The sequence below is a fragment of the Octopus bimaculoides genome, chromosome 2, assembly GCF_046866305.1.
Source record: "Octopus bimaculoides isolate indiv1 chromosome 2, ASM4686630v1, whole genome shotgun sequence".
NCBI classification, from domain to species: Eukaryota; Metazoa; Mollusca; class Cephalopoda; order Octopoda; family Octopodidae; genus Octopus; species Octopus bimaculoides.
The window spans coordinates 134,732,005-134,749,777 of NC_142929.1; the positions used below are offsets into that span (position 1 = coordinate 134,732,005).

At 39.5% G+C, this 17,773-nt stretch overlaps 1 protein-coding gene across 1 annotated transcript in view; it reads left to right on the forward strand.

The window, feature by feature from the left end:
• The first annotated feature begins 1,497 nt into the window (after window positions 1–1,497).
• Window positions 1,498–17,773, forward strand: part of LOC106880126 (uncharacterized) — a 43,928-nt gene continuing 27,652 nt past the window's right edge. Inside the window, exons 1-2 of the mRNA XM_089347735.1 lie at window positions 1,498–2,371; window positions 12,622–12,736. Coding sequence (XP_089203861.1) covers window positions 12,679–12,736 — 58 coding nt within the window. The 5' untranslated portion in view covers window positions 1,498–2,371; window positions 12,622–12,678. The remainder of the gene's footprint in view (window positions 2,372–12,621; window positions 12,737–17,773) is intronic.

The window sequence follows — 17,773 nt, forward strand, 5'->3', positions numbered from 1 at the left end:
TAGGGTGTGTGTGTGTGTGTGTGTGTGTGTTTTTGTATATGTGTATGTGCATGATTGCATCTGTGCATATGGGTAATTGCATTTCATTTTATATCCGCTTTCTGTTTTGGCAAATGTTGGACAATTCAACACTTCAAATAAACACATACACAGATGAGTGAGTATGTGCGATTATGTATGTGCATGTGAGTATTTGTTTGATTATATGTGTATATGCAGGGTATATGTATATGTATGTATTTAAGTGTAAATGTGTGCTTGTGTGTGTTTGTGTGTGTGTGTGTGTGTGTGTGTGTGTGTGCACGCGTGTGTGCATATGATATATGCATGAGTCTTGAGTATGAGTGAGTGTAATTTTGTATGTAAGTGTATATAAGTAAGAATGCTTATGTGAATGTATTTTCCTATATGTGTGTAAATATTTCTTTGATTCATCATCAACAGCATCATTTAACACCCCCTTTTCCATGCTTGCATCAGTCAGGTGTATTTGTTGAGACAGATTTTCTATGATCGGTTGCTCTTCCTGTTGCCACCTCTCACCGGTTTCCAAGCAAGGTAATATTTCCTTAAGGCCCTTTTCAAATACGCACTCATATCATTGCCAATCACTTTCCTTCCAACACCACTCCTTCATGACCTTAATTTGTTCCCATCAACCTCTTGTTCCTTCCACCCTTCCACCTATTCTGATCCTTTTGAAGTCATTTTTATTTCTCTTATTTCTTTCCAATTCCCCTTCTCAGTCACCTGAACAAATTACTCATCCAAGTTTATTGAGTACTCTCTTCACCTACCTTTACACCAATATCCTCCACAGCTCATATTCATTTCTGTCATTATCTGCACACTTGTTGTCATTGTTTGCTCTACAAGTTTACATTCACTGTAAACATTCTGTTCCTACCTCACCTGAGACTATTCCATCTCTCTAGTATTGGTGCTTCGAGAAAATGCATCCAGTACTCTGTAACACAGTCAACATTTGGAAGGGCATCCTGCCAATGAAATCAAGAAACAAATGTCAGATGTGGTACCTGGTCTTTAGAAGCAGTATCTCTCAATGGAAGGCAACATGGATCACAACAACCTCTCCAACCCATGCTGTATTTTACAATAGGCTGTGTTTGCATTCATTTGCAGTGAAGGTGTTACCTTCGTATCTTGAATCCTTTTTAAAGGACTTAACTTCTTACTTTTCTCAAAGTGGCAAACGTCAAAATGACTTCAATAAGATACAAAGTGTTGTTGGCATAAAAGAAAACAAGATTCCAAAGCTTTCACAAACTAGATGGTTGTCATGTGAAAATGTAATTGACGTTATAATAGAACAGTGGGATGCCCTTGTACTTTATTTTCAGTCTGAAGATAAAATAGAACAAGTGGACGGAGCAAAAAGAATCTATGAAACAATGATTAACAAAGGGACCAAGCACATGCTGCTCTTCTTACACTATATATTAAAGAAAGTAAATGCTCTTAATGTCGAGTTTCAATTGGAACACTTTCGATTGCATCTGTTGCATATACTCGTTTCCAGTGAATATAAAAATATCCTTGGTTGCTTTATAAAAGAAGATGTTTTAGCTGTATCTAAATTATCAGATATTGATCTTAATAACACAACAAATCTCAAAGATACGAGTAATATTTACCTCAGTGGACGCATAATGAGATATCTAGAACCAAACCCCATCGTTGGTGACTCAGCTAGATTCATAACTGATTGCAAACATTTTTAATAGAATTATGCTTTCAAATAAAAATGCGCTTTCCTGTCGATGAAGCTGGAGTGCTTGCCCTCTTAGAATTGCTTGATCCAAAAGTAGCGTGTGATCTCACTAACTCTCCTCAGTCAGTAATTTCCTTGGCGTCAAACTTTCCAGCAATTGCACCAGAAAACACTTGATGAACTAGCCAATGAGTGGAGATCATTTCGGCAATATAAAAATATTCCTGTTTCCTCAAAGAGCATCCCTGAACTCTGGCATTCCATGAACAATCTTAAAGATGGACTTGACCACTCTAAATTTGAGAGGTTGTCACAATTCATGACTAATTTAACAGTGTTACCTCATTCATCACCGTGCAAGGAACACATATTTTTCCAAGTAAATTGCACAAAGACAAAGTTCACTAACAGGTTGAAGGCTGAAACGATCACTGATGATCGTCTTCTCACTAAAGAAACAATTACAAGAAAGGGAGCGTCATGCATTTCTTGGGAGCCGAGCGCTAAACTTATTAAAGATGTAGTGCATGGGTTTTGTCACCGTAGATATACGAGTAGATTGAACTCCAAAAAGGAAGGGGTGAATGAAGACGATATGGATATGTACGAAATTGACAATTAATTGTCATATGATATAAAGTAAGTATCAAATTTTGTATTCATTTTGTCATGTAACATATTTTATCATTAAATTACAAATTACGCACCTGTTTTCTAACATCTGGGTTTATAAAATAGGATTTGGGTTTTTTGCAGCAAGTAATCTGGGTGTTTTATTACTTGATGAGTGGCAGCGCTGCTAGAAACGTATCATAGAAAATCTGTGTGACAAGCGAGTCGTGAGGTAGGTATTTAAAAATCGTTTGTCCGACGCATTTTGATTATCCAATGGTGAGTCGAAAGTTAATAATTATTTATTAATTAATAAATAATTATATATATGTCATCTAAAAGTCCATAAGTCAGGAAAAGATGCTCTAATATATCTGTAGTGGAATCACCAGAATGTAGTGTGTTTTTATTGAGTGTCGGTGCGATAGGCATGTGTTTGCCTGAGAAATGACAAAGTGGTAACTGATTCAATTATAACATTTTTATTAGCTGGAGTTAATAAATATTAATAGCCACTACATTCAATTTTAACAACTTGTTTCGAGTTGCTAGACAAATGATGGAACCAGGATATGTTCGTGTGTGTGTGTGTGTGTTCGTTCTCTCATCTTGCTTGGCCGGAGGAAAATCTCTGTCTCACATTAGCAGAGGTCTCATAGTAGCAGTCTCCCTGTCTGTCTGTCCCTGTGTGTCCTGACGTCTTGCTGACCACTCTATTTATAAGAATCGTGGCAGCTAGAAGGTCCTGACGTCTTGCTGACCACTCTATTTATAAGAATCGTGGCAGCTAGAAGGACATACATACTGCAGCAGAGTTTTTGTACCTAAATAGGTCAGATACTGACCAGTTGAACTTCGCCTGACATTCTAAGGTCGAAGGTCAAAGGGAGATGATCGATCACTTTTTGACAGAACAAAGAAAACCTGTTTTTCGCGCCTGTTGATTGTCGTGTTTGGGCTACCGCTAATTCTTAGATTCGGTTTCGAATCTAGGCTTGACCAGCACCATCGTCATGACCAATACGATTACTACCAAGCAGCCTCAATCTCCACCAGCGTCTACACGACTTTCTATGTACACCAAACTACCGCGGCACTTCTCTCTCTTCGATTCTGTTAGGTGACTTAGCTTCACCACGATAATAAACAGACAAGATTCTCAGCCAGCGACGAACATCTGTATAACAAGAATCACGGCTCGGCATCGATGCCACGACATCACAACTAGTGATCAGCTCTGCCACACTCAGCCAACTCACTTCACATACAGATTCATATTATTGTGTACCCAAGAACTGGTATAATTGCTCACGTGTTATTGACTCTCTTTCCATCTGCTGTAATAACTAACATACACACACATGTATCACTCACATACACAATTTTCTTTGTACGAAGGCCTGTCTTTGATTATGTTCTTATATGTCGCATTCACACTCTCACACAGACATACATCTTTAACGCTACAATAAATATTTCTGTTATTCATCTTATACGGTTGTGGTCTTTCATTACTGGTCATCTATGTTATCGTCGTATAACATATCATGTATATCATCTTTGATATATATATTTTATGTGTTCGACCGTGTGACGCGTTTAAATAAAAGGAGTCCTCTGTTTTTCCATTCGTCACCATTTCTCCTTTTATGAGTTCGCACGGTCGTTCCTTACAATTGGTGACCCCCGACGTTGATTCGTTCATGCAGCCCTTCTGATTTGTACAGCCTATGTGATCCTGTTCGCACGGTCGTTCCTTACAATTGGTGACCCCCGACGTTGATTCGTTCATGCAACCCTTCTGATCTGTACAACCTATGTGATCCTGTTCACACGGTCGTTCCTTACAATTGGTGACCCCGACGTGATTCGTTCATACAGCCCTTCTGATCTGTACAGCCCAACGTGAAAAGTTCACATAACTTTTCCAAAAATGGTGACTAAATGCCAGTAATAGACCAACCGTTCTTTCAGTCTTTTTCACTACAATTTTTTTTCTTATTTCGTCTGTTTGTCTTCGACAAACCGACTGGTGCGAGGCTAGTGTAGTGAAACTACCTACCGCCATTAGATACAAAACTGCTATCGCCATTCTTCTCATTTAAATATAAACAAACGCGAACGTAGGGGAAAACACCAGCCTTGTTATCACGTGACTGATTATTATTTGAAGCGGCAAATTCTTCGAACCTTTCCCGCCAGAACGCAAACTGACCAATCACAGCCCTTAATAAGGTCACGTGATAGTGTTTTTGTGCTACCGTCTGGGAGCCCCCTTAACGCTATAAATAGATCAACTCATACCCCACAAATTTGTCTCGGTTCAGTTTCTCTTTGAGAGCTGTTCCGTGTACCACACGACAGCAGCAGCAACAAATAGCCAGCGACCACTTCAACAGCTTCGTCCAGCCAACGATGACCACCGCCGTCGCCACTTCAGCAGCAAGAGTCTACGATTACTAACCAGCACCATCGTCATGACCAACACGGTTACTACCAAGCAGCCTCTACACCACCAGCGTCAACACGACTTACTATGTACACCAAACCACCGCGGCACACATCTCTCTCTTCGATTCTGTTAGGTGACTCAGCTTCACCACGGTAAATAAACAGACAAGAGTTCTCAGCCAGCGACGAACATCTGTATAACAAGAATCACGGCCCGGCATCGATGCCACGACATCACAACTAGTGATCAGCTCTGCCACACTCAGCCAACTCACTTCACATACAGATTCATATTATTGTGTACCCAAGAACTGGTATAATTGCTCACGTGTTATTGACTCTCTTTCTATTTGCTGTAATATTTCACATACACATACATGTATCACTCACATACACACTTTTCTTTGTATGACGGCCTGTCTTTGATTATGTTCTTATATGTCGCATTCACACTCTCACACAGACATACATCTTTAACGCTACAATAAATATTTCTGTTATTCATCTTATACGGTTGTGATCTTTCATTGCTGGTCATCTATGTTATCGTCGTATAACATATCACGTATATCATTATTGATATATATATTTTTGTGTTCGACCGTGTGACGCGTTTAAATAAAAGGAGTCCTCTGTTTTTCCATCCGTCACCATTTCTCCTTTTTGAGTTCGCACGGTCGTTCCTTACATATCTGTCAAAAGAGGGGGTATATCTATTACCTAACATTCCATCGTACCCCTAGTTCAAGACTGATTGGTAAGATCAGCCATGATGGATATATAATACTGTACACTTTTGGGTAATATATATATCAACTGAACTACAAAAGAAACATCACACTGTAAAAGATTATTTGTTTCACACATGATATTGAGATTATATGGATTTTATCACATTTCTAGATTATTTAACATCAGGAAGATGTCACTGACCCACAACACCACTCTCTTTTGAAAACACAAGGATTGCATGTAGGATTTGAACTTGCCCACTTTTCATGAACATGGTAATGCTCACGAACGCATCTTTATGTAAAGTATGATGCACATGCCAAACGTTGACTCATTGGGTATAAAAGGCACCCAAATTTACCAGCCTGCCATTCATTTCCTGAATGCAGCAAGCATCCCAAGACTAACATGAAATCAGAGGGGGCAAGCCATTGGACGTCTCCATGCTGGTCAACATCCATGGGTCATTGCTAATGACTTGAACTGCAGTATTCAGACAACTGAGCAGCTGAGGGAATGATACAATGCCACAAACAGCACACATGTAACACTCAATCACAGTGGCCAACTGAGGGTTACAACATCACATCAAGATCACCACCTGCACCGACAGCATTTGCATGACCGATTCTAGAGGGCAATGGAATCAGCTAGGCAGACCATAGGGACTCGCCACAGACCCATTTGTGCAGAGAGAGTTCACTGTAGGCTGAAATCTTTTAATCTGTCTTGTCAACGTCTGGCTGGGAGCCTCATCTCAGAGATCATCATCAACGGGCACATCTGCAGTGGGCTCAAAAACGTCAGAACTGGTAATATCAGCAGTGGAGGACTGTAGTCTTCTCTGACAAAAAGTTGATATTGCATTTTTGTGGCAAAGCTAGGGTTTAGAGAAGAAGGGGTGAATGGCATGCCAATGGCTGTGTTGTGGAGAGAGACTCACAGGGAGGACAGAGCATCATGGTATGGGGTGGGATTGCACTCAGCCAGAAACTTGGACCACTGGTCTTTCAAAACATTGGCCAAGGTTAGGGCTATGGAGTAACCGCTGCTCGCTATATTGTGTCATACTTTGCTCATCATCAGAATCACATGTTCCAACATGACAACACCTGTCCTCATACTGTCAGGTTGACAACGGACTTCTTTCAGCAGCACAACATCCAGACACTGTCATGGCCAGCCCTAAGTCTGGACTTGAATCCCCTAAAGCACCTGTGGGATGAAATCTAAAGAAGGCAAAATGACATCTGTCCAAGGCCAACAACTGCAACACAACTCACTGCAAGTTTTAACAGAATATGGGCTGCTATTCTCATGGCCTTCATCAATCTTTGGTGCATTCACTGTATAGAAGATGCCTGGCAGTAATCAATGATAATGGTGGTCACATGAGATATTGAGTTCATCTCTTTGGATCCAGGACACTCCATCGTGATGTGACATCATGTGACGTCAAACATGTTTCAAGAAATGATGTTTTATTACTAAGAAAGAACAGTTTCTTAATTAGCACTCTTCAATCAATGTTATGGCAGTCTGTTAAGAAACCGGTTTCTATTTAGTATGTGTGCAGCATTTCTTTTGTGGCTCAGTTTATGTGTGTGTGTGTGTGTGTGTGTACGCGTGCGCGTGTCTGTCTATATTCCTTTTCACTTTTGTATCTCAATGTTGTGCTGTTATTCTCATGGTCTTAAATTAACTTAATAGCCTTAAGGTATTTGGAAATCACAATGCTGACCTAAGTGCCTATTGTTTCATTTAATGAGATAGAAATTCTTCTATAACATTCAATAATGGTCACATGCAATGACTGCAATTTAGTTTTACTTAATGTTCACATAACCTTTTTATTCAATGATGATCACATGTCTTAGAGCATACAATTCATTGTATCTCTGCTTTGATTACATTTAATGAAATCTTTTCTAATACAAATATTATTCTTGCCCTCAAATTCTGCCAAGGTTTCCATCTACTAAATTCACCCAGAAAGCATTGATCAATCCAGCACTATAGTACAAGGCACTTAGTCCAAGTGTTGCACAGTAGGACTGAACTTAAAACTATGTTGTAACAAAGGAAACTTCTTGACCATATGGCTATGCCTGCTGAAAAAGAAATAGTAGTCAGAAGTTGATACATCAGGAAAATATGATCAATAAATTAAAGTTCTATAATCCAAGCTTTTGTAGAGTCATTTTGGCATTTCACTGGCCAAAATTTTTCCTTTCCAATGTTAAACACTATTCATTTATTATGCAATTTTCCAAGTATCTCTCCTACTTTTTTTACAATAAACATTTACAGAGATGATTCTAATCTCGGCAAGAAAAATAAATGAATCCTACAAGTTGTAGGTATTCCTGCTGTAAATATACACTTGGCTTTAAGTGACTGAGTATTCCACAGACATGTGTTCTAAATGTAATTTTCAGATAGAATTACATTTTGTTGACCTTTGCAAAATTTGGAGATAAGATTAAATAATATTTATATAAGAAGAGACGTTATTTAATGTAATCACACTGTTGTAGCAGTGATTCAAAACTTCAACCACTAACAAGCCACCACAGTTTCACATGATTGGTCTATTAATCAACCAATCAGCATGTGGCTGTGGCATGATATGGTTTTCTCAAATGTTCAAGAATGTTCTTTCTTGTACCCTATGAAAGACCATTTTACCACTCATTTGCAGAGTGTTGAAAATGGCTGCCTGACTTATGTGCCTCCACTTTTGCCATCAGACAGTCCCAGACATTTGTGCAGATATTTCCATGTTCTGAGATAGACGTATTCTGAACATTCAGTCAATGTCTCATAAATAACTTCTATAGATACAGTGCAGTTTTTCTCTGTGTCTCAGTCAGCAAACATTTATGTTGTTCATTGTAAAAAGCCAACACCATTACCTTTGTCTGGCAATAAATATTTCAGTTAAATGTTTGTGAGTGTGCTTCAGCTATTATTCATTCACACAGCCAATGAAATATATCGCAATTTACCAGCTCCACATTGCATCAACCAAGCCATATTTGTGATGGTGTAATGCAGCTACTGTCGATCTAATGGGTTTCTACATAGTTTCCATCTTCCTGATTACGTTCACAAAGCACTGTGTAACATATGGCTATAAAAGATATAGTGCTATGGGATTGAACTCTAGACTTGTGATTGAGGAGTGAACTTCTTAACCATTTGGTATTACTGTCTCTACATATGAAATATATACTTTACTCAAATAAAAATATTTATTATTGGCACGAATGTCAGCACTAAAGTACCAGCATTGAGACTTTATATTTTACTTTATATGTGACGTACACACATACATATATGTATGTGTGCATGTATCTATCTATCTATCTATCTATCTATCTATCTATCTATCTATCTATCTATCTTTCTGTCTGGCTGTCTGTCTGTCTCTCTGTCTGTCTGTCTGTCTCTTTCTCTCTCTCTCTCTCTCTCTCTCTCTCTCTCTCTCTCTCTCTCTCTCTCTCTCTCTCTCTCTCTCTCTCTCTCTCTCTCTCTCTCTCTCTCTCTCTCTCTCTCTCTCTAGTAAGTTATAGGAAGTAGGAAGACAGACAAATCACAAATCCCTTCAGGTAGATGGCCCTGCTCAATCTGCAGAAAAAGTGTAGGTAGAAACTCCATAAGATGCACCCAGTGTAAGCTTTGGACACATAAAAGGTGCAACATCAGAGGAAGGTTAACAGGGAAACTAACTTTTGTATGTGAAAGGTGCACAGGTACAATAGACATTGAAAATGCACAGAAAATTGACTCCATCAACTACCAGGGGCAAGCTAGAGGTAGTAGATAGCTTCCGTTATCTAGGTAACCAAGTTAGTAGTGGAGAGAGTGTAGCTGTGAGAATAAGATTAGGCTGGGCAAAGTTCAGAGAGCTCCTACCCCTACTGCAGCAAAGGGCCTCTCTATCAGAGTGAAAGGCAGATTGTTTGATGCCTGTATGCAAACAGCTATGCTGCATGGCAATGAAACATAGGCTATGACAGCTGAGGACATGTATAGGCTTAAAAGAAATGAAGCCTTTATGCTTCACTGGATGTGCATGTTCAACAGAGTGTAAGTATATTAAGAGAAAAGTTGGGCATAAGAGGAATCAGATGTGGCGTACAAGAGAGACGACTGTATTGGTTTGGTCATGTGATGCGTATGGATGAGGACAGCTGTGTAAAGAGAACCTGTGGTAGAGATAGACCCAGGAAGACATGGGACAAGATAGTGAAGCATGATCTTTGAACTTTGAACCTCACAAAGGCAATGACTGGTGAGTGATACTTTTGGTGATGTGCTGTGCTTGAGAGGAGCCATCAAGCCAAGTGCACCCATGCTGGTGGCATATAAAGAACATCTTTTGAACGTTGGGCTTCACACAGGTAAACTGGCTGAGTTCCTTTCGAGCGTTGGGCCTCACGGAGGTAAAGTGGCTGAGTTGCTTTTGAGTGTTGGGCCTTACTGAAGCAATGACCAAGACCTTTGGCATTATGTCATGCTTGAGAAGAAGACCCATCAAGTTGAACAAAATTGCACTCGTGGCAGATGCTGGTGTCATGCAAACTGGCACCTGTGCTGGTGGCACGTGAATGCACCTCAATATCAGGCAAATGGGCCATGCCAGTGGCCAGTAAAAGCACTCATTACACTCTTGGAGTGGTTGGCATTAGGAAGGGCTTTCAGCCATAGAAAACCATGCCAAATCAGACTGGAGTCTGGTGCAGCTTTCCAGCATGCCAGCCCATTCAAACTGTCCAACTCATGCCAGCATGGACGACGGACGTTAAATGATGATGATGATGATATCAGTATCATCATTTAACATCTGTCTTCCATGCTGGCATGGGTTGGACAGTTCATGTGAATTCATATGATTTAGAGAAGTTATTCCAAACATAAAAGCAAAATTGAGATCTTGAATTAAACTTATTATGTATCAAAGGCGATAAGATCCATGCAAAAAAAGTGGAGGAATACCACATGGTGTACTCAGTGCAATTATGGCTACACAAAGCTTAGTGCAATCAGAGACAGGATATTTCATAAGTGGTAGATGCATAGCAGCAATTAATCATAAGAGAACATATAAAATAAACTTCTTCAAATGGTTGAAAGACACCCTAGAAGTAATTGATGGCTTCTATTACCAAGATGATTTAATTAGCAGAGGAGGTGGATGGTCTGAAAATATAATAACCAGAGTAATAATGAGATGGAAAAAGTTAAGGAAGCTCTTATCTCTGTTGGGAAAAAAGAGTTTCTCTCTCAGAATGCAAAGCAAATTGTATGATGTTTGAGTGTAAAGTGCAGTGCTGTATGATAGTGAAAGGTGGCCCTTCAATCCAGATTTACAAGGACTGGAAGGAAATAAGGCGAGCATGCTGAATGTGTATGGATAGTAGTATGAACACAGAATACAAATGGTCCGAAAGAGAAGCTGAAATGCAAAGAATGAGATATACTGTGCAAGAATAAAGACTGTTGCTGTACAGGCATCTCATTTTAATGGAAGGTGTAAATTGTAAAAAGAAGTGCAGAGCACTCAATATGAACAGAATGTATGGCACAGAAAGACCAAGGAAAACAGAATGAAATGGTAGACTGATCTCAAGAAGCTGAATTTCATGAGTGAAATGACAAAATTTGGTGATGTGTAGCAACACATAGTACTGCAGAAAAACAGCCATACTTGTATGGTAAAAGTAATGGGTGGAGATGTGCATGTGTGTGTCTCTCTCTCTCTCATTACATTTATATTAAGTCCCTATCTACTGCCTTCAGTCTTTCTTCATTGCCCTCGCAACTGTCACAGGGTCCCCTATCATATTCATTGTACTGTATCACCTATGTAATTAGGGACTGCATAAGATCTATCTGTATTCAATTCACCACTAATATCTTGTTTCTTTATTGCTAACCACCACTCGCATTTTCTCTCGCATCATCTTCTCTCACACTTTCTCTTTTTCTCTTTCTCTCTCTCTCTTTCTCTTCCCTTTTCTCTCTTCGATTACTCCATCCCTATCATTTATTTTTGACATCCATCACTCCCTTTCTCTTACCATTATCCATTTATATTGTTGTTCTCACCCATCTTTACTCACCTCTCTCTCTCACTCACTCTCTCTCCCCCTCTCCCTCCTTCCTCCTCTCTCCATACACCCACAAACACATTTCTTTGTCATCTACCAATCCTTACTGATATTCATCACTTTCTCTCTCCCCTCACTCTCTTTTATTTCCATTATTGCCTCTTATCACTCTCTCTTCTTCCTTCACAGCACTCATGTTGTCTTTCTATACAGTCTCCTTACCAACTACCAACATATAGCTGTCTCACATTCTTTCTTTCATTACTGTTCCTCTATCACCTCAATCTGTTTTCCTATCATTCTCTTAGCCTGGTTATCTCTGTTTTCACCACTCTTCTATTTATTCACTCACTCTTGTTGCTTGAACAGGCAGACAATATGAGGTAAATAGGGCTCTTTAGCTTTTTCTAGGGCTGGGATAGCAATGAAATACACCACAGTAATAATGAGGAGGAGAAAGAGGAGAGCAACACAGGTAGTGGTGCTGTTGGTTATGGCAGTGAGAGCACTATCAGCTGTGGTAGTGGTAGTGGTAGTGTCAGCAACTGCAGTCATGGGGAAGGTGATGGTGGGGGGGTTAGAACCTCTGGAAATGCTATGCATACATATAATGTGACAATTTTAGCACACACACCACCAAACAAAAAACACCACAAACCAGCAAGTGAACATCTATATAGTCACTCAAGTAACTAGAAATAGCAACCAAATATCCTTCAGAATCATACCATAGAACCACAATACTTTCAGTCAGAATTCCTTCGATACATAGTTCTGTTGTCTGAACAACGTTATCTACAAAACAATCAGAACACTTCTAACAATTTTTAACAGAGTAAATACAGGAGTTTCAAAGTTCAATAATAAACTAAGGAAATAAAGATAACAACACTAGCAACAGCAACAACAACATCTGTGATAAGAACTAACTTTAGTTGCTCACTGTCATATCAAATCTGTTTCTTTTGTCTCTTTCAGTTCCTGTTTGACATTGAAACCTTTCAGTTCATTACTGTCATTAAATTCGAATAGAATATGGGAACAAACTGGAAATGCTACTTACTCCTCTTCTTTCTTAAAGTCACATTTTGGGGTAAATTATACTTATTTTGATCAGATCTTTATAACTTTTGTTGCTGTTGTTGTTGTTACTTTTCATATTCAGGTTATGAAGTCTGTCATACGACTTAACAGGTCGATAATATGTCTGTCTATTTATGGAAGGAATTGAAGGGCCTATCACGTCATTGTCATCATCATTATCATTATTGGTATTGTATAGTGTCCATAACAGAAAAGAAAAAAAAAAAGACAAGCAGTTATAGAATCAGTCTACTTAGTTGTAAATATTAACTGAATGAGTGAAGCTCCCAAGTAAGAAAGAGAGAGAGAGAGAGATAGGAGGTAGCAAAAACTGCATCTAATTAACATGTTACATAATTAACTTTCAGTGCCAAGCTTAAATCCTCTCTTAAGCTACCCACCTCAGTGCACCCTGCCTTCTTCTGTATCAAGTGTTTAAAGAAGAAATAACGCATATGGGTATTGCAAAATCATCCTCATTATCATTTAAATATATATTTATAAAGCAAAATATTTTGCTATTAATCTGACATACTTTATACTGCCTTTAATATCATTTATGTGGCTCGACATGGACAATTCCCTTATTAAAATTGTTGTGATGTGTGCCAAATAAATTATATGATGATGATAGTAATGATAGCTGTTATGATGATTAAAAGGGCTAATGAGAACTAATATGATTATAAATCCCGTGTTTATATTTTTATGAATTTTTTAATTTCTGTTTTGATGTATAAATTCTTTATTCATAATGTTATAATATTGTTTGTAATAATTGTTTAATTACATTAAAGATTTCGATTTCCTTTCATAGTTAAGGATATTTAAAGCATAACACTTCAGCTTGTTTCATTATTTTTATTATTTCAATTATGTCTTCGATTTCAGTCCATAATTAATGCTGCTAAAAACATAACACTCAAACGCATGTTGTAACAAGCGAAATTATATTATATATAATATTAAGATGTAAATAATATTAATTTGATATTAAAGGCAGTGAGTTGGCAGATATGGTAGCACACTGGGTGAAATATTTAGTGGTGTTTCATCTGTCTTTACGTTCTGAGTTCAAATTCTGCTGAGGTCGACTTTGCCTTTCATCCTTTCAGCATCAATAAATTAAGTACCAGTTGCATACTGGGTTCAATCTAATCAACTGGTCTCCTTCCCAAAAATTTTGGGCCTTGTGCCTAGAGTAGAAAAGAATATTAACTTGATATTATGTATAATACTATCTTAAGATACATATATAATACACATAATGTATATATTATCTTAATATAAATTATTGTATATAATATATTATCTTAAGATATACATAATATATTTATTTGATGTATAAAGCAGTGAGCTGGCAGAATCGTTAGCATGCCAGGCAGAATGCTCAGCTGCATTTCATCCCTCCTTACGTTCTAAGTTCAAATTCTGCCAAGGTCAGCTTTACCTTTCATTCATTCAGGTTCAATAAATTAAGTACCAATGAAACACTGGGGTTAATGTAATCAACTAGTCCCCTCCAACAACATTTCAGCTCTTATGCTTTCCATAAAAAGAATGTATTATATATAACATTAGCTTGATATTATATATTATAGGAAATATCTTAAGATAATCTTTTATTCTGTAGCTTGTTTCAGTCATTTGACTGTGGCCATGCTTTTGCACTGCCTTGAAGGGTTTTAGTTGACTGAATTAACCCCAAGACTTATTTTCTAAAGCCTAGAACTTATTCTACCAGTTTCTTTTTGCTGAACTACTAAGTTATGGAGTTGTCAAGCGGTGATGGAGAGACAAACACAGACACAAAGACACAAACACATAGATATATACATATATATGATGAGCTTCTTTCAGTTTCTGTCCACCAAATCCACTCACAAGGCTTTGGTCAGCCCAAGGCTATAGTAGAAGACACTTTCCCAAGATGCCATGCAGTGGGACTGAACCCACGATCATGCTTCTTACCACATGGGCGTACCTGCATATATATATATATATATATATATATATATATATCCTGCATATATATATATCATCATCATCATCATCATCGTTTAACGTCCGCTTTCCATGCTAGCATGGGTTGGACGATTTGACTGAGGACTGGTGAAACCGGATGGCAACACCAGGCTCCAGTCTGATTTGGCAGAGTTTCTACAGCTGGATGCCCTTCCTAACGCCAACCACTCAGAGAGTGTAGTGGGTGCTTTTACGTGTCACCCGCACGAAAACGGCCACGCTCGAAATGGTGTCTTTTATGTGCCACCCGCACAAGCCAGTCCAGGGGCACTGGCAACGATCTCGCTCGAAAATCCTACAGGAGCCAGTCAGGCGGTACTGGCAACGGCCACGCTCAAAATGGTGCATCTCATGTGCCACCCGCACAAGAACCAGTCCAGGGGCACTGGCAACGATCTTACTTGGCTTGCCGGGTCTTCTCACGCACAGCCCATTTCCAAAGGTCTCGGTCCGTAGTCATCGCCTCGGTGAGGCCCAATGTACGAAGGTCTTGCCTCACCACCTCAGCCCAGGTCTTCCTGGGCCTACCTCTTCCACGGGTTCCCTCAACTGTTAGGGTGTGGCACTTTTTCACGCAGCTATCCTCCTCCATTCTCACCACATGTCCATACCAGCGCAATCGTCTCTCTTGCACGCCACAACTGATGCTTCTAATGTTCAGCTTTTCTCTCAAGATACTTACACTCTGATGGGTATTCACATTGACATTACACATCCAACGGAGCATACTGGCTTCATTCCTTGCGAGCTTACGTATGTCCTCAGCAGTTACAGCCCATGTTTCACTGCCATGTAGCATGGTTGTTCGTACGCATGTGTCATACAGTCTGCCTTTTACTCTGAGTGAGAGTCCCTTTGTCGCCAGCAGGGGTAAGAGCTCTCTAAACTTTGCCCAGGCTATTCTTATTCTAGCAGCTACACTTTCAGCGCACCCACCCCCACTACTAACTTGGTCGCCCAGATAGCGGAAGCTATCGACTACCTCTAGTTTTTCACCCTGGAATGAGATAGAAGTTGTTTCCTGTTTGTTTGCAGTCTTTATTGCACCTGAACATCTGCCACAAACAAAAACTAACTTGCTAGTTAACCTGCCTTTGATGTTGCTGCACCTCTTATGTGTCCATAGCTTGCACCGGGTACATCTTATAGAGTTACTACCTACTCCTTTTCTACATACTGAGCAGGGCCATCTACCTGAAGGGGTTTGTGTTTTATCTACCTTCCTACTTATTAGGATTTGGGTTTTAGCTAGGTTGACTCTAAGGCCCTTCAATTCTAGACCTTGCTTCCACACCTGAAACTTCTCCTCTAGTTCTGATAGTGACTCCGCAATTAGGGCAAGGTCATCAGCATAGAGGAGCTCCCAGGGGCAACCTGTCTTGAACTCCTCTGTGATTGCCTGGAGGACTATGGTAAATAATAGGGGGCTGAGGACGGAACCTTGGTGGACCCCTACCTCTACCCGGAATTCATTGCTGTACTCATTTCCAACCCTCACCTTACTGGCCGCATCTCTGTACATGGCTCGCACAGCTCTCACTAGCCATTCTTCTATCCCAAGTTTCCTCATTGACCACCAGATAAGGGATCGGGGGACCCTGTCAAAGGCTTTCTCCATGTCAATGAAAGCCAGGTACAGAGGTTTATCCTTGGCTAGGTATTTCTCTTGCAACTGTCTCACTAGAAATAAGGCATCAGTAGTGCTTTTACCTGGCACGAACCCAAACTGCATCTCATCTAAATTGATTCGCTCCCTAATTAGTTGGGCTATGACCCTCTCTGTAACTTTCATAACCTGATCTAACAGCTTGATGCCTCTGTAATTATTTGTATCTAAAGCGTCCCCTTTACCTTTGTAGCAGTTGACTATGATGCTGCTACACCAGTCATAGGGTATGACTCCTTCGTGTATCACCTGGTTCGTAATACGGGTGACTAGGCTATAGCCAACACTGCCAGATATTTTGAGCATCTCTGCAGTGATTCCTGATGGGCCGGGGGCTTTCCCGGTCTTCATACTCTTAATTGCTTTATCTACCCTAGTCAATCTAAACATGAACAAGCAAGAAAAAAAACAACAACAACATGAGGACATGGAATAAGTACAGTGTTATTGGACGCTCAGGAAAGAAAAGAAAGAGGATTTCACGTTTCGAGCGGAGCTCTTCATCAGAAATATAGAAAAAGTCCAAAGAAGGGAAGACAGAGAAAGAAAATCGCCAACGATACACACACGGTCATCAGTAGCAACTCTAGCACATGGGCTGTTCGGGCTTAGCCCGAGTATAAATTTAGCAACGTGAACCTGTATTTGCAAGCTGATTTAATTTCTGCCAACACTGACTTCAAGTATGTAATTGCGGCCAATAACTCAGGCTCTTTTTATTGAGCCTGGTTCCAATTCATTTATTCTTGTTCAACATCTGGCGGTCATCTTTGAGGCGCCCTGTATCAAAAAATATCATTCGTAGCAGACATTCTCTCGACATCGTTCACACATGCCTGACTTGGGCTCAGAAGTTACAGCACGAGTTGTTATCTATAATCATAAAAATTAAAAGAAATTCAAATTCAATGTTTTCAAGAAAAGTTTCTGTTCTACAATATTCTTAAAGGAACAAAAAATTATCCAGTAACTCAGACTAATACGAACAAGCCTAGTAGGTGTAAAGGACTAAATTACATCTCTTGTCAAGAGTACAGGTGATAGTCAGATCAGTGATGTTTGTTGTGCACTCTGCTTTCATTATTTGATTGCTGTTATCCAGCAACTTGGACTAATACAAACAAGCCTGGTAGGTGTAAAGGATAAACTGACATCTCTTGTCAAGAGTACAGGCGACAGTCAGATCGCTAATGTTTGCTTTGCACTCCATTTTCATTATTTGATTGCATCTGTGTGTAAAGATCAATTGTGTTTTGCGTGGTTGCCTTATTTTTACCCTTAGCTTAGAAATGGGGAAAGACAGAGTGGTAGATACAAAAAATAAGCCATTTGGGTTAGAAATATTACGGATGCCTG